The sequence below is a fragment of the Mustela nigripes genome, chromosome 11 (assembly GCF_022355385.1).
Source record: "Mustela nigripes isolate SB6536 chromosome 11, MUSNIG.SB6536, whole genome shotgun sequence".
Lineage (NCBI taxonomy): Eukaryota > Metazoa > Chordata > Mammalia > Carnivora > Mustelidae > Mustela > Mustela nigripes.
Genome location: NC_081567.1, coordinates 19,512,471 through 19,530,297, shown reverse-complemented (window position 1 = coordinate 19,530,297; position 17,827 = coordinate 19,512,471). Strand labels below are relative to the sequence as shown.

At 45.1% G+C, this 17,827-nt stretch overlaps 1 protein-coding gene across 4 annotated transcripts in view; it reads left to right on the top strand.

The window, feature by feature from the left end:
* The window catches only part of LCMT1 (leucine carboxyl methyltransferase 1), a 56,323-nt gene that overhangs the window by 17,683 nt on the left and 20,813 nt on the right, over positions 1 to 17,827 (top strand). For all 4 annotated transcript variants that reach the window (XM_059415089.1, XM_059415090.1, XM_059415091.1 and 1 more), the window contains exons 2-6: positions 1,143 to 1,234; positions 3,891 to 4,012; positions 8,730 to 8,806; positions 10,783 to 10,844; positions 15,904 to 16,006. In XM_059415089.1, the coding sequence (XP_059271072.1) occupies positions 1,143 to 1,234; positions 3,891 to 4,012; positions 8,730 to 8,806; positions 10,783 to 10,844; positions 15,904 to 16,006 (456 nt within the window). The remainder of the gene's footprint in view (positions 1 to 1,142; positions 1,235 to 3,890; positions 4,013 to 8,729; positions 8,807 to 10,782; positions 10,845 to 15,903; positions 16,007 to 17,827) is intronic.

Here is a 17,827-nt window from a genome sequence, read left to right as displayed (position 1 = left end):
ACACACACACACACACACACACACACACACACACACACACACACACACACCCTACCCCTTTCATCTTACTCACCAAGTGAATAGAAATGAGATAATGTGCTCAGGATAGCACTTAGGATGTTTGAGGCTGTATGTAACAGAAGACCATCTGCATTTGATCTATTTATTACATTTAAGAAAAGATTTGTTTATTTGATAGAGTATTGGGCAGACAGAGAATCCTGAAGCAGATTCTCCACTGAGGATGGAATCTGATGCTGGGCTTGATGCCAGGACCCCGAGACATGACTTGAGCCAAAACCAAGAGTTGGCCGCTCAACTGGCTGAGCCACCCAGGAGCCCTTCGATTTAGTTTCAGTGATAAAGACATTTAACTTCCAGATAGCCATTGAGGGCAAGGGCCAAAATGGCTTCACGTGGCCTTAGGGATCCAGGCTCCTTCCACTACTTCTTGTTTTCCTAAGACTGGTTCCTTACAGTTGGCAGAAGACCTCCACTGGTAAGCTGGGCTTTTGCTTCTGGTTTAGAACACTAAACCCTTGGTTCCTTGTAATATAGACCGGGGAGAGTTTAGGCTACCATAGCATTTTCCAGGTTGTGTAGACCAGAGTTCAGGCTGCTGCACCAGTTTCTAGGTTGTAGCTGTTGTGTTTATTGGTTCCTGGTTTTCCCACTATGACCTTCCTGAGAGATGTGGAAGGACTGGTACCTAATACAGAGCTGGGGGAAAGGCTTACGTAGTCATTTGTGAGTTTTAGGAAACAATCTTGGATTTCCTTTCCTATGGACACAGAACTTGTGGTCAAGCAGAGTTGTCTGACTGGCTCTTGCCAGTGAGTTTGCTGAGGGAATAAATGGTGGCAGGTCTTCTAGGTGAGGTATGAGGTGAGGTGCTGTGCTGTGCAGGGTCCTGGGAAAGGAGTTGGGCACCTGAGCAAAGAGAGAGAAGAAATAGCTGCTGGGGAGGGGTGGGGCGATGAGGAGCACCGAGACAAACGACTGAGTCTGCTGAGATTCGTAAGGGAGTGTGAAACATTCCTGTGTTGGTCTTTGGAGGTAGCTGATTGTCCTTGACCTGGTTGCGGAGAATTGGGCTAGAACCTACTGACCTCGACTCACCTGCCTCCTTTCCTCCCTTCTAGGTTTGCAGTAAGCCTTGGCTACTGGCATGATCCATACATTCAGCACTTTGTAAGACTGTCTAAGGAGAGGAAGGCCCCCGAAATTAACAGAGGCAAGTGACCCCCTCCTTCCCAACATCCCCTCATCAGCCCAGAGGCCTGAGGTTTTAGGGATTCCTTCTTCAAAATTGAGGGTTCCAGTGTTCACTCTCTCCAGGGGCATATGAAAGTGCTCATTTCCCAACATCCTCACCAACTCCGTGTATTAGGAACCTTTTCATTGATTTGTGAAAATCTGATTCATGAAAAATGGTATCTTAAGTAGTTTTATTTTATATTCCTCTTATTTTAGGAGTGAAGCTGAAAATCATTTTTATACGTTTCAGGCCATTTACATTATCTTTTACTGTGAACTGTCTGTTCAAGTAAGGAATTCCTTTCTTGGCCTTCTTAAAGTGATAGTAACACTGTTAGGCTCTGCAAGCCCTTTCTGTCAAGGCAGTGAAAGGATTTGAGAGAGGAGGGTGACTCATTCCCAATCAGATTGAGAAATTAGCCAAATGACCCCAAGTGCTTGGGCATGCAGGGAATCCTGGCCCTAAAGATGGAGCTTGTGGGTAGATTCTGTAGGAAATGCAAAGAAAGTTTAAAGTGGTGGTCCCTGACAGTAAGGACATGCACCTTACTTTGAGCTGAGGGCGAACCAGGCTTTAGAAAGATGGGGCCAGGCCTGCCTAAGAGGCCTGAAGCCTCCGTCCCGGGCTCCTGAGGCAGCTTTCCTAACCGGAGGCAGGGATGCCCCCTTGGAGCCCCGGGACCTGGGTTCCCCAGGCAGCATGTCAGCGGCCTGCCTTCCTTCTCTCTCTGCCTGGGCTGGCATCTCCATGTTGTGGCCCAGATAGGGTGTGATGAGCATCTTTAAAGTTTTTGTTTCAATATCCAGCCTGTTGTGGATGATATTCTGTAACATACATTAAAAATGATTTCCTAGAGTGAAGATGCAACATGGGGGGTTAGGAGGGTGGAAGAATAAATGAAACCAAATGGATCGGGAGGGAGACAAACCATAAGTGACTCTTAATCTCACAAAACAAACTGAGGGTTGCTGGCGGGTGGGGGGGTCGGAAGAGGGGGGTGGGGTTATGGACATTGGGGAGGGTGTATGCTATGGTGAGTGCTGTGAAGTGTGTAAACCTGGCGATTCACAGACCTGTACCCCTGGGGATAAAAATACATTATATGTTTATAAAAATAATAATAATAATAAATTATTTTTAAAACTCTCAAAAAAAAATTATTTCCTAGAAACATAAAATACAAGAGACACCTAAAATACAAGCTCAAATTATTTATTGGGAGAATCAATAGACCTAGAATTCCTGTATCACATTGTGGAATATTTCTTTTCCTTTTTTAAAGATTTTATTTATTTATTTGACAGACAGAGATCACAAGTAGGCAGAGAGGCAGGCAGAGAGAGAGGGAGGAAGCAGGCTCCCTGCTGAGCAGAGAGCCCCATGTGGGGCTTGATCCCAGGACCCTGAGATCATGACCTGAGCCGAAGGCAGAGGCTTTAACCCACTGAGCCACCCAGGTGCCCCAATATTATTTTTTAACATTGTGAAACATTTCTAAATGCTACTCAAATTTTGTTCTTAAAATAGTTAAAACTTAAGCAGCAGGGTTTTATTTTTTTTTTTTTTAAGATTTTATTTATTTATTTGTCAGAGTGAGCACAGGCAGACAGAGTGGCAGGCAGAGGCAGATGGAGAAGCAGGCTCCCACTGAGCAAGGAGCCAGATGTGGGACTCAATCCCAAGACACTGGGATCATGACCTGAGCCAAAGGCAGTGGCTTAACCAACTGAGCCACCCAGGCGTCCCAAGCAGCAGGGTTTTAGAACTCAGATTTTATCTTCCTTTTCCCCTCTTTTATTTCTCACCACCTTTGCTCCAGCTCACCACTCTGTAGCTGAACAAGTCCGTTTATTAGGCAACATTTACTTGTGCTTTCCCCTCTCCCAAGTGGTCTGTCAAGGCCGTTTTATTTATTTTTGTTATTTATTTTAAAGATTTTATTTATTTGAGAGAGAGAGAGAGAGAGAGAAAGAGTTGCAAAGCAGGGGCAATGGCAGACACAGGGAGCAGGAGAAGCAGACTCCCCACCGAGCAAGGAGCCCAAGGGGGGCTCTGTCCCAGTACCCTGGGATCATGACGTGAGCTGAGGACAGACTGTTAACTGACTGAGCCACCCAGGTACCCCTGTGAGGCCATTTTCTAAACAGAGGCTCTACCCACACAGGATGGAGATTGCAGAAACATGGTAAGAAATAAGACTTTCTTTTTTCCTCTGTCATTTGTCCTTCCCGTTTCCTGTCCTCCGAATATTATTTTCATCACGATCTTGGAATTTTGACATTTTGCAGACTCTTGAGTGGCTTGCACCTTAGCTGTAAAAAAGCACATTTCCCAGAGGAATATTTAGATCCAATGTCTTGCTATAATATGGTTGTCTCTCATATGTAAATTTAAGGGACATTTTATTTTTAAGATAGTTAATTACACCATTAAATAGATTGTACTTACTTTGGCTCTTGCCACTTTAAATTTTAAAAAAAGAGAGAATGTAAAAGTCCTGATTTCTCCCATGAGTCCAAAGAAAAATCACTGACCTCAAAGAAGAGCAGCAGAGTCCTCCTGTGCTCTCCTCTGCAGGGATGCTTTCCGACCTCACTGAGTGAAGGCTTGTCTCTGTGTCTCTCTCTCTCAGGATATTTTGCTCGAGTCCATGGTGTCAGTCAGCTGATAAAGGCATTTCTGCGGAAGACAGAATGTCATTGTCAAATTATAAATCTTGGGGCTGGGATGGATACCACCTTCTGGAGACTAAAGGTAAATGAACATTTGCCCTCTTCTTTCCCGAATTGTTTCATTTGTAAAGGTGCCCGGCTGGTTGAAAATGTTAAAAATATATTCAGAGGGAATGCAGTGACTGCCTGTCTCGTGCCCCTGTCCCTAGCTGCTTGGGCCTGCTGCCGCCTTTAGACACGTACTTGATGTCACCGGGGCCCTGGTGAAGGATGGGTGCCTGGCTTCTCATTCTTTCCTGTTACAAACTGGGCGTCAGATAAAAACCCTTGTAGATGTGTCCTCCGCACGTGTGAAAGACCCTGCCAGTGGGATTGTGAGCCCCAGAGCCTCTGTGTCTGCCGTGTTGATGATCATGAAGATTTTATTGTCATCGTGACAGTGTCTACAGTTTAGAGATGTGCAAGGCTGGTGATAGTGATATGACACAGAGGCCTTTCGTAGCTATTCCCTGATTTGATCCCTCACCTGCTCTGTTAACGAGCAAGCACAGGTATAACTACACTCACAGGAAACGAGACGGGTCCGGTTAGTGGCAGTACCAGGAGCGAATAGACTGCAGGTACCGCAAGTCCAGGTCGCTTCCCTGTTCTCTGTCCAGAGCCTTGTGCTTGCTCAGGGGGGTCTTTGTGGTCCGTCAGTCGGTGGTGCGTCTCTCCCTCAGTGACCATGGTGTGGTGGAAGGAGCTGGAGCAGAATGCAGGGACGGAATGTGTGCGTGTGAGCAGAAGCCACTGGAGGAATGCCTCCTCTCGGCCCCACACCCTTTCGAATTGGTCCCGGGGTTTGGTTTCTTCCCCTGTCAGTAATGGGTTAATAATGAATAAATCTGACATTTTTCTTTCCTTTCAAGGTACTTGAGACTTAGGTACCCCTTCCAAGAAAATGGCTATCTGTCCGAAGTGAGGAAAGCAAATAGCACAGGGTAGGAAAGATACTGTGGAGGTGTTTTGTTTGATAATCATATTGCTCTAAAGGGGTTTGTTTGTTTTTTTAATTTAAGTTTCTTTAAAAAAAAAAAATGCTTGTTTGCATTTCAGAGCCTAGGTGGAAAAGGCCAGATTTTGCCTACCCACCTGTCTTTGTAAATAAAGTTTCATTGTAACACAGCCACTTAAGTCTTCTCTATGACTGCTTTAACAGCACGACAGGGGAGTTGAGTAGTTTGAGGAGAGGCCATCTGCCCTGCAAGGGCTAAAATACTTTCTGGTCATTTGCAGCAAGTTTGCTAATCCCAGAATTGAGAGATCTGTGCTTCTAGACAGTGTGGAGCAAATTTTGTCTACCAGTCTCATGGTCTCATGCACCTTCCACCCTGGGTGGTCCCCTGCTGCACCAGCAGAGGCTTAGCAGTGGGTCACAGGCTTTCTGCTTGCACCACGGTGGGAGCTTGTTCTGTGTGATCTCGGGCCCAAGACTGTGGGGACAGGGGCACCTGGGTGGCTCAGTGGGTTAAGCCGCTGCCTTCGGCTCAGGTCATGATCTCAGGGTCCTGGGATCGAGTCCCACATTGGGCTCTCTGCTCAGCAGGGGGCCTGCTTCCCTTCCTCTCTCTGTGATCTCTTCCCTTCCTCTCTCCTACTGTGATCTCTCTCTGTCAAATAAATAAATAAAAATCTTTAAAAAAAAAAAAAAAAAAAAGACTGTGGGGACAGTTGAAGGCTCCTGCCTTCCGGCAGCAGGCAGCAGTAGGGCCTGGGAAAGCCAGTACCACCAAAGATAGAGAGTCATGGGGTAGTGAACCCCTTTAATGAACCTTGGCTTCTATGTGTCTCCCAATTTTTATTTCCACACAACCCAAGGATCAAGGACCCAGGGGATGGGTGTCACCTTGGGCAGCCTGTGCTGCAGTCAGCCCTGCAGGATCCCCTTTGAATCCAAGGGCTGTCCTTCCTCACGGCTGTCCCTGGAGCTGTCTGGGACTGAGGCCCCATCCTGCGTGTCCTCCACGCCTCCTGTGACATGCCAGCTCCTGAAAAATAGGAGTCAGATGCACTTAAGGAATCCCACAACCAAAACTTGAAATGTCACTGCCGCAGCCGTTTTGTTCCTTTGCCAAAGCCCAGAAAGAAGATGTCTGTTCCTTAGAGGCTCCAGGTGTGCCTCTGGATAGCTTTCCCTCCACAGTGACCCCTTACTCAGAATTCTTCTGAGGGTCAAGTATCTGATACCTGGGTACCTGATACATGACTCACTCCCATGATGACCCTGAGATCATGACCTGAACCAAAATCAAGAGTTGGCCACTCGCTCAACTGAGCCACCCAGACGCCCCGAGGGAACGCTCCTTATAATAAAGTAAGAAGTCCAGCACAGGACATAGGAGTGTATGCTGTCCTTCATTTGCTTTCAATCATTCTCATTTGTCTTGGAATTTTATTTTATTTTATTTTTTAAAGATTTTATTTGTTTATTTGACATAGAAAGAGATCACAAGTAGGTAGAGAGGCAGGCCGAGAGAGAGTGGGAAGCAGACTCCCCGCTGAGCAGAGAGCCCGACATGGGGCTTGATCCCGGGACCCTGAGACCACGACCTGAGCAGAAGGCAGAGAGGCTTAACCCACTGAGCCACCCAGGCGCCCTTGTCTTGGAATTTTAGACTCTCCTTAACCTTTCCTATCATGGGAGTAACATTCTGGAAGGGTGTTGTGGGGTATCCTAGCAGAAGTTACGTCCTCATCTTCCCTAAACATTTCTTCCCAGTAGCCTCAGCCGGCTCGTCCATCGCCACGTTCCGCACCAAATCAGGCATGCGTGGCAGCTGTGAGTGTGAACGGTGGGGATGGCCCGGCCTGTGTCTTCTGAAGCGCCAGGAAGCGGTCTTGTTCTCTGTCCTCCTGTCTCCCTCTCTCCCTGCCTCTCCCGCAAACCAGACCCCCTGAGATTTTCCACAAGGGTGGGCAGTAGCTGGACCTACAGTTCTGAGGCTCACCCTTCGGGGTCCCCCTCCTATTAGGAAATGCTTGCTTGTGATTTCTGTCCCCATCATGCTGACCCCGGGGTCAGTCTCTGCTTCCCGTCGCGGGTGACTGTCTGCATTCACGGTGCTCTTGCTGTGCAGCGGCTCACGTCAGAAACGGGGGTGTCCTCCCAGGCTGCAGTAGCGACACCGCGGCCAGACTCTGGACGCCAGCGCCTGGCTTTGCTTTCATCTTTTCCCCTTGAGCAAACTGGCTCTGTATTTCTGGAATAGAAGTACGGGTGGACACGGGTGTTCAGAGAATACATGGGGTGGGGGGTGCCGAACAAGTCAGCAGGTGCGGAGCACCTTGTTTCATGCTAGGCCGTAGGGTCGTGAGGAGCTGCTGCAGGCGACACACAGGGTGTGGTAGGAAGAGGCCAGAAAGGGGTGTCGCTGCAGCTGGGGGTTGAGGAGAGGATGCGTTCAAGAATAGTCATCAGAGGGGCGCCTGGGTGGCTCAGTGGGTTGAGGCCTCTGCCTTCGGCTCAGGCCATGATCCCAGGGTCCTGGGATTGAGCCCACATTGGGCTCTCTGCTCAGCGGGGAGCCTGCTTCCTCCCCTCTCTCTGCCTGCCTCTCTGCCTAGTTGTGATCTCTATCAAATAAATAAATAAAATCTTTTAAAAAAAGAATAGAATAGTCATCAGGGCTGAGTGACTGGCCATGGCAGACATGGAGAGAATGTGCTAAGATGGCCAGGGCGTGACCAGGCTGGGACACAGATGGGGGATCGGGGTCGTGAGTGTGTGTCTGTCTCTGTGTGGGTGTGTCTCTGTGTGAGTGTGTGTACCTGCATGTGTGTGTCTGTGTCTCTGTGTGGGTGTGTGTACCTGCATGTGTGTGTCTGTGTATCTTTGCATGTATATCCTAGCCTCTTTTGTCTCTGTGTGTCTCTGTGTGGGGTCTGTGTAGATGTGTTTCTTTGATTCAGTGTATGTGTTTGTGTGTTTCCGTTTGTGTGTCTGGCTTTCACACTTTCTTTACTGCAGCCCACAGTAGAAATAAACGTACAGCCCAGGACAGGCTGCACATCTGTGTACACATGTCAGTACATCATAAAAGCCCACCCATGCCGCTTACTCTGGCAGGTCCTGCTGTGAGTGCCGCTGGAGTATTTATTTCTACAGGACTCGTCACGGCCCTGTGAGGTGCTGTCCCTTCTCTACTGTGTGGATGGGGAAAGCTTGGCCCAGGGAGTTGAGTGACTTCCCAGCAGACAAGTGGCTGAGCTGGGATCTGAACCCCATTCCCCGGCTCCAGAGTGCCTGCCCTTTCCCCCACCACACTCTCCTCACAGGAAAAAGTAAATGTAGCACAAACAGTGCTTGCCCTCACCGTGGCGGGTGCTTTGTGATATTTGCTGTTGTGTCCTGTTTGATCACCCACTTGCTGGCCCCACCCCCACATCGGTTTCCTGAACCTCCCTGATCTGTCTCCGTCTGCTTTTTGGCAAAGTCCGTTAGGTCCTACTTCCCCAGGGCCTCTCAGTGCCTCCCTGTCTCCATGCCAGTGGCGGCTCCCCCAGTTCCGGCTCCCCATGACTTCCTCGCTGGACCTTCTTCCTGGACGGCTGTGAGCACCTCCTAACTTTAATCCTCCGTCCGTTCTCCACACGGAGACTGAAGTCACCTGAAACATGCATTTTTCACCATATCGTTCCTGATTTGGGCCCTGAAATACTCTGTTGCTGTTTGGGGCTTAGTACTCGGTGCATGAAGATGGTCAGTAAATGTATGAGGGGATATAGAATTAGGAAACTTACTGTGTATTTTTCCTCAGGATGAAGATCTTCTCCCAAGAAAATATTTTGAGGTTGACTTTCCGGTCATAGTCACGAGAAAGCTACACAGCATCAAGTAAGTGTGGCTTGGGCCAGACAACAGAGCTGGGTAGATTCAGAGGCAGCGGTTAGTAATGGGCTGGTCTGCATGCTGGGGACCTCATTTTAGGGGGCTCTTCTCTTGGACCCTCTCCCCACTTTCTTGCTGGCCCTGGCATCCTCATTCCAACCTGTGGAGCAGTCTTCCAAATGCAGTACACCCTCCGTCGTGACAGTTCTGTCCGTGAGCATCATTTGTCTGAACCTTGAAAAGAAATGACCTACAGTTTGATCATCTGAATTGTTCTGTGTGTTTTGTCTTCTTTGTTATCTCCAGGACATAGAGAGGTGCCCGGCCCAGAGGGACGCGTAGTAAATATTGTTTGAGTGAGTGATGAGGAGGCTAAACTTAGGCATTTACTGCATGTGAGATATTCTGGGTACCACCCTGAGGTCAGGTTTAAGAAGTTTGCAGAGCTGTTGAGGACGAGTCTGTGACTCTCTTGTGGGTTTTTTTTTTCTTTTTTCTTTCTTTCTTTCTTTTTTTTTTTTTTAATATCTTATTTATTTGACAGAGCAGAAGAGCAGGGAGAGTGAAAGAGGGAGAAGCAGGCTCCCTGCTGAGCAGAGAGCCCAATGCAGGACTCATTCCCAGGACCCTGGAATCATGACCTGAGTCGAAGTCAGTCGCTTAACCAACTGAGTCATCCAGTTGTCCGTGCTCAGAGCTCTTGTGGCATCATGCAAAATGGGATCGGGGGTCACTGAATGGGACCGTTCAATGCTCAGAGCAGACTCCTGAATCCCAGTGGGGAAACTGAGGCTCAAAGCAGTGAAGTGAATTTCCCTCAGGGCACCTGTGGAGGAAGGGGTGGAGTTGAGATTTAAACCCTGGCCTCAAGCCAAGGTCAGGGCTTCCTGGTGGTTTTAACTTGTGCTCCCTTCCTTCTTTCTAAGTGATTTAAATAAAATGCTAAGTCTTATATTTTAAAAAAAAAAATTTTTTTTTTTTAAAGATTTTATTTATTTATTTATTTGACAGAGAGAAATCACAAGTAGATGGAGAGGCAGGCAGAGAGAGAGAGGGAAGCAGGCTCTCTGCCGAGCAGAGAGCCCGATGCGGGACTCGATCCCAGGACTCTGAGATCATGACCCGAGCCGAAGGCAGTGGCTTAACCCACTGAGCCACCCAGGCGCCCCTAAAAAAAAAAAAATTTTTAATGAACCTAAAAGTTTCAGTTCGTCCTTCAGAGATGTCTAGTTCTCATCATTTGGAAATATTTTTCAAGTATGAGACTGTTTTAGTTTATCCTATTAAACACTCTTTCACTCTTTCCAAATACAAGATTCTGTTACAGTAAATATGCTTTTTAGTTGCCGCCTGGCATCTAAGACTGTGTATCTACAGAGGAGGATCCAGCTTGGTAGAACCCCGCATGAAATAAGAGTAAGTGGGCTCTCGCTTAAGCCCAGAGGTGGCTTCTAGGCTGGAAAAGGCGTTGACCTTTGTGTGTGGTTGTTGGGATAGAGGATTCAGGTCTTTCAGGTCTGATTTTTGGCATATCCTGGAGGAGAGGACTCACCACATAAATGTTACTGACTTCAGGTCTGTGTAAGAGTCGGTTTTCCAGATAACTGTGAGCAGTAAGAACTGGGTTATACATTTTGTTGGAGAAGAGGCAGGAAACTAGAGATGACTTGGAAAACACTGGAACATCGGGCAAATTCTCACTGACCTCTCTCGAGTGATTTCTGAGTGTTCACTATTTCCTGATGAGATTGAGAGTGGACATCCAATTCAGAGTGTCCTGCTTAGTGACCTTCCCTGAGCCCCGATCTGCCGAAGTGTGACTGCATGTGCCCAGGGCCAGATGTCACAGAGCAGAAGGCCCTGGCCAGTGAGTGGCCCTTGCTTTGAACAGGAGCATGTGTTGCTATTTCTGGAGAGGGTGTTTGCAGTTTTGCTGAATCTGAGCTCCTTGCCTCATTTCTGTCTTTCCTATCTTTCCACAGAGTCAAGCCTTTCTTATTACAACCCATCATAGAATTACATTCAGAGGACCCGCTTCAAATCGGCAAGTACCCTTCACCTACGTGTTACAGTGTAGAACTCCCTTTGCTTTCTTTCCCCTTTTCCTTTGAAAAGTGTGTGTGTGTGTGTGTGTGTGTCTGAGTCTGAGCCTGCATGTGTGCGCCCATGATGTCACAGGTGTATACTTCTCTGATACATCTACACTGCATCAAATTTACAGTGAAGGAATTTAAAACAGATGTGCATAGGTCTCTATTCTTCAGTCTTTACAGAATGTTTCTCAGTGATTTGCAGAAGAGGCAAAAATAGATTTTTTCCAAAGATTTTCTCCACTTCCAGTTTTACTTGCGAGCATCCATTCCGGCAGCATCGGACCCTCTGACCCATCCCCACCGCTCCCCCATGTCTGTACCTGACCTGCTCTGCTGATGAGGTCTCCTTCTTGGCCCTTCTGCTCAGGTTTTCGTCCTCACATTTTAATTACGAGTGTTGCCAGCAACACTCTGCTCACCTCTAAGCCTTTTGAACCCAGGGAAACCTCTTCCAGAATGTTCCATCGTTTTCAGTCTGTGTCTGATGGAGTAGTTCAAGGGACTTCTTAATTGTTGTCAGGAGACATGCCCAGAGAGGATGGTCTTTGTGGTTGGTGGACACAGATGACACAGGAAACATCAGACAACCAGACAGGCCTCTATGCAACCACAGTGCCATACTCGTGCTCCTAGTGAAGAAACTCCCCCAGAAAGAACATCTCCCCTGTCCCTTGTTTCCCTCCTGTGAATTGTAAGCAGATCTTCTGCAGGCTTTGCCGTTTTTTGGCCTAGCTGTTTTCTCCACTGTAGCTGTCACAATTCTTTGCATATTGGGTGACTACTTGGATCAGGATGATTACTGGTAATAAAAGAGCTACCACTTTGCATTAGCTTTGATCCATCAGTGCAGGAATGTATGAAGTAGAAAGTAAACATGCTCCATAATCTGTCCCCCCACAGACAGCGTTCAAGGTGTTTCCTCCTGTGGATGAAGAGCACAGAGACAGATAAATATCACACATGAGAAAACACACACAGAAAGATAATCCAGTGCCTGGCATGTCCAGGGTTCCATACATTTTTGTCGAGAGACCATATATATACATTGAATGAATACATAGTTTGTAGTTCAGTATATATCTGTTGAATGAGTGAATCTGTATTTCTCAAAAATCAGTAAATTCAGGTGTCCTTTTAATAAAGTGAATCATTTATACGTCCTGTTTTGTAGCTAGCTCGCTCCTTCTGCAGCCTAGAGACCTGTGACTATCTTCATGTTGTCATCTGTAGGTCTGTCTCCTCATTTCTGATGGCTTTCTAGTTCTCCTCAGCGTGGAAATTCCATTTTCCTTAATGTATTCAGTACCGATGGTCCTTTAGATCACTGCGTGTTTTATGGTATTCTCTTAAGCAGTGCTGTAGAAAGCACATGTACACGTGCGTATGTGCGGGAACTGCTGGCTCAAGGAATTGTCCCTTGTGAATTCTAATAGCTACTGCCAAACCGTTCTTCGAGACCTTCTTTACTGGTTTGTATTTTCACTGAGAGTAGATGAGGGTTCTCTTTCCATACACCCTAACACTGGTTGTTACCATTTTTAAAATTCCATTTTAAAACCATCAAACCTATTAATTTAAAAAATGTTAAAGAACTTTGTGCTAATGGAGTATTCTTCCTTCCTTGTACTGGCCTGCTTGATTTCTTTGTAAATGTCCATTGGAAATGTTGCGGTTTCATTTTCTTTTCAATTTTTGGGAATCCTTTAGAACATAGGATATATTCTTTTTTTTTTTTTTTTTTTTTAAGATTTTATTTACTTATTTGACAGAGATCACAGTTAGGCAGAGAGGCAGGCAGAGAGAGGGTTGGGGCAGGGGGAAGCAGGTTCCCTGCTGAAGCAGAGAGCTGGGTGCAGGGCTCAGTTCCAGGACCCTGGGATCATGACCTAAGCCAAAGGCAGAGGCTTTAACCCACTGAGTCACCCAGGCGCCCCAAAGATATATTCTTTGATCAAAGTCCCTTGTCAGCCTTTTTTGGGCAGATTTTTTTTTTAGTCTTCTGCTTGCTTTTCAACTGTGTGTTTGTGTCTCAGACACATTTTCTTGCCCTTTGCTTTGTAGTTTTTGATCTTGCCACCATATGGAGAAAGGAGAATTCGAATAAAAATAAGGGAAATATAAATATGAGTGAAGACCTGAGAAAAATCATAGGTGATCATAAAGCTGGCACAAATGTCATCGAAATACTACCCTGCATCATCTAACCTATGAGGCTCTGATTATAAGATTCACCACTATTTCTTTATGATTAGGAAAGGCAAAGTGTTGGTAAACTGGAATGTGCTTGACTGTTCGATGCATCCTGATTTCAGGAATGTTAAAGTAGAAAAAATATGCATCTTGGAATTGACACTTTTGTTAAGCTGAATTACGCATGGAGTGGAAAATTCCAAGTACATAAATAGGCACACAGTGAAAACTCAGAAGGAGTAAATCAGGTTCTCTTACTCTGCCCTTAAATCCTCCTGCTGGTTGGGATCCACATGGTTAAGCAGGTCTATGTCTGCCTCCTGATTTTCCTTTTGACTACAGTAATTGTGAGCTGGCCACTTGTCGTGATGCAGCCTGAACATGCCACGCTTACTGTCACCTTCGGATCTTCCGCTTCCTTCCACCATGAGCCTGGAACTCTTTTTCCATAATTTTGCTTGCCAGTCTCCTTTAGATCACCTCTGTCTTAGCTTAGCTACTGCCTCCTCTGAGAAGGCCTCCATGACCACCAGGTGAAAGACTGAACCCTGTCCCTCCTACTCTTTTTATTTTTCATCACCTTTTATTTGCTTCATAGCACTTAATACTCTGATATCCTCTTAATTCTTCCTTTCTTTAATGATTCATTGTCTCTCTCCCTTCTCTGGGGCAGGTAAGCCTCATGAGAGATAGTGACCTGTCTGTCTCCAGTTCATCACTGTGTCCCCAGCATCTGGAACAGTGCCTGGCATGCAGAGATTGTTGATTGAATAAATACACACCTGAATGGCCAAACGAACGAATGTGTTGGTATTTTTGTAGTACATCTCAACTCTTTCCTTTTTCGAATGAGAGAGGGAATAACTCACTCCATGCACACTTTTTAGCAACATGTACATTATTTGCAAGAAGGTACACAAGTGTTTGGGAATCATTATTGGATCTCATAATAGGGCAGATGTGCCTTCATAGTCTTTATATTCCTTTTGCTGCTTGGGGATTGTGGCACCTAGAGCTCTGACTTTGGGTTTCCCTGCTTCCCTGATACCTAGCAGGCTCCTAGGAGGTATGTCTTTTAGCTCGTGGTGTGTAGCTTAGTGTATTTGTGTCAGCTAAATGGGGCTATCAGCATCATGAGGGTGTTCAGACACACTATGGTTTAGCCCCTTTCCCTTTTTCTACTGTGACCGCTCAGAGCCAAGAGAACCTGAGCTATTTATTGGCAACAATATAGGATGGCTGTTGGATATTCCAGTTCCTTCCATGGTTTATACCCTTGAGGGAGCTGAGCAAGCAGTGCTTCGCCTATACTACCAAGCAGTTTTCTTTTAATTACAATCCATTTTTAAAACTTTTAATTGACGATGTTTTTAGGCGTACATAAAAATAAGCCTGTGAATCTCTATGTATGCAACACCTAACTTTAACTATGACCAACTTCCTGTACCAGTGGTTCTAAAAGTGTAGTCCTAAACTAGAGGCATCAGCACTGCCTAAGCACTTGTCAGAGATACAGGTTTCTTTTTCTTTTCTTTTCTTTTTTTTTTTTTTTTAAGATTTTGTTTATTTATTTGACAGACAGAGATCACAAGTAGGCAGAGAGAGAGGAGGAAGCAGGCTCCCCGCTGAGCAGGTACCCCAATGCGGAGCTCGATCCCAAGACCCCGGGATCACAACACGAGCCGAAGGCAGAGGTTTTAACCCACTGAGCCACGCAGGCGCCCCGAGATACAGGTTTCTAACTTTTGAAAGAATTTGAAAAAATTTCTACTTTTTTTTTTTTTAAAGATTTTATTTATTTATTTGACAGACAGAGATCACAAGTAGGCAGAGAGGCAGGCAGAGAGAGAGAGAAGAGTTAGCAGGCTCCCCACAGAGCAGAGAGCCCCATACGGGGCTCGATCCCAGGACTCTGTGATCATGACCTGAGCCAAAGGCAGAGGCTTTAACCCACTGAGCCACTCAGGCGCCCCCCAAAAAATTTCTACTTTTGAACAAACTGCTAAATCAGAAACTCATGGGGGTAGAGCCCATCAGTCTGTTTTAATAGGCCCTCTGGGTGATACTGATGGCTGCCAAAGCTTGAGAACCACTATATAGACCATTTCATCCAAACTCTGCTGGAGTATTTTTAAGCAAATGTTATAATTTTATTTTACTTCGCTATGGAAACACTATTCCTTTAATCACAATATCTCACAGATTGGCACAACGTTTAGAAGCAGCCAGCCAATTGGTACCATTGTTTACATAGGCTTATCCTTTGACCTCCTAATTCTACTCATAGAGACCTACTTGACAGTTGCTTCATAATGTCTATAAAAAGATGTTCACTGCAGTGCCTCAGATGGAGAAAACTTGGAAATACCGTATGTCCGATAGTGAGACATTGGTTGAGTAAGTTGTTTTATCCACTCTGGAATGCTAGGAAATCATTACAGAGAATGATGTCATTGATATTACCATTAAATAAGGAAAGCAGTTTTCAAAAAAAGAATTGGCCCTGTTTGGTTTTTTTCTGTGTGAGGTGTGTATGTATGTTTGTGTGAGAATGCGTTTATGTTATATATATGAGTTTGGGCACATAGAAAAAGGACCAGGATGTTCTACACAAAAATACTAATAGTTATCTCTGGAAGATGTGGTTTTAGTTCATTTCTACCCTCTTCATTCCTGATTTTTTCCCCTACAACGGAGCATGTATTTTTGTAATGGATAAAATCAATAAATTTACTTTAATTTTGAAAAAATCATATCCATTGAAATTATAATTTCTTGATGAATTTTTGTTGAAATGATCATCTCTTCTTGGATTTGCAGATGGACACCTGTTGGATTCAAAGAGATATGCTGTTATTGGAGCAGATCTCCGAGATTTACCTGAACTGGAAGAGAAACTAAAGAAATGTAACATGAATCCACAGTGAGATTTTTTTTTAACCTCTTAATGCATTTGTGACTTCTTGTTCATACGAGATAAGGCCAGTTGAAATTGCAGCATGATACCTCTGTCCATTTTTTATTCTGAGATATTATCTCATTGCTACTGAGAGTGGTTTTCGGAAGTATTTTTCGAAGCAAAGTTCTCAATCAAGCCCGTTTTCACATCAGAATAATGTGCATTGCTTTTGTAACATACTGATGCCTCACATCATAAAATTTGAGAGAAGATAATTATATGCATAGAAACATGTAATTGCAATATGCAAAGGATTAGAATGCAGAATATAGAAAGAAAAGCTACTATTAAAAAAAAGTAAATCCCATAGGAAAACAGGCAAAAGACAGATGACAAGATACCTCAAAGAAGGAATTGAATATTACATGAAAAGTTATTGAACCTCAGTATAATCAGATGGAACTCTATTTTACTCCAGCCACGTCAGCAAAAATATAAAAGTCTGACATTATCAGGTGCTGGCAAGGTTATATGAGAACAAGAATGGTCCTGCACAACTGATGCAAGTGAATTTGGGACAGTCATTATGAAGAACAGTCTGGAAGTATCTACTAAAATTGCAAGCATATGTGCCATGTGATGTAGTAGTTCATTCCACTTTTGGTTGTGTGTACCTCAGAAAGGTCTGCCTGTGCGGGGAGGATGTTCATCATGGGCACAGTTTTCAGTAGCAGAAAATCGGAACCATTCTAACTATCCATTAGGAGAGGAGTGAGTGAGCAGTATGTAAAAGGCATGACATAGATCAGCATGGAGAGAGCTCAAAAACACAATGTTGCATTAAATTTAAAAAGTCAAGTTGCAGAATAATATGTACAGTGTGATGATACCAAATGTGTAAAATCAAACCCTCAAAATACAGTACTTCCATGATTACATCTATGTATCACAAAAGTATTTCAAAAATGGGCCGGAAGGGTTCACATCAAATTCTTGGGAGCAGGTATATTTCAGGAACAGTGGACGAGGGTGAGATATGTGGTTTTAGCACACTGGTACTGGTCAAAAGGAGATTGGAATTTAATAGTAGTGGAGGGTAAAGTCATGTCTAGAAAGTTACTGTTAGTGAAGATGACACTTTCAACAATATTGGAGGTAAGTAACTCAAGAGAGAGGTTTAAGGGGAAGGTAGGAGAAACAGTTATTTAAAAAATAAATTGAAGGCAAAGATTCAGTGGCCAGTGGGGAAGGTAGGAGAAACAGATAGTTAATTAAAAAATAAATTGAAGGCAAAGAATCAGCGGCCAGTGATCAAAGAGAGTAGCTGTTAGGGAAATCCCTGGTAGAGAAGAGGCTATCGAGTGGACACAGGACAAGAGCCTTGGAGGGAAGGGAAAGCTGCCCTTCTTCGAGAGGAGAGGAAGGCGGCTGAGGACAGGTCAAATACAGGGGAGTTTGGGCTGACGCAGGGGAGGAAGTGTGGGGACTTGAAGCTTGTCCTTTCGGGTACATCTTTTGTTAAAGTGGTGATGGCTGTCACCTCAGGGCTTTGAAGTTCTTGTTTACATGTTTAGCCTAGAATCGTAAACCACGTTGTCATCGTCGAGATGTGCATATCCACATTTGCAGTTTTTGGAATGGCACTCACATACCTAGTGCTTATCGTCTCTTTGTCTGTCTCGCTGCGTGTTCAGAGAGCAGGGTCAGTGCACTGTACATAATATGCCTCTTTTTTCCTTTGTGGAACACTTTAGATGGTTCCCAGATGGTAGCGAGCAAAGTGTTCTTCTTTCAGCAAAAGAGAAGTCTCAGTGTTCAAGGACACCTCTGGTTTTCTTGGGGGCA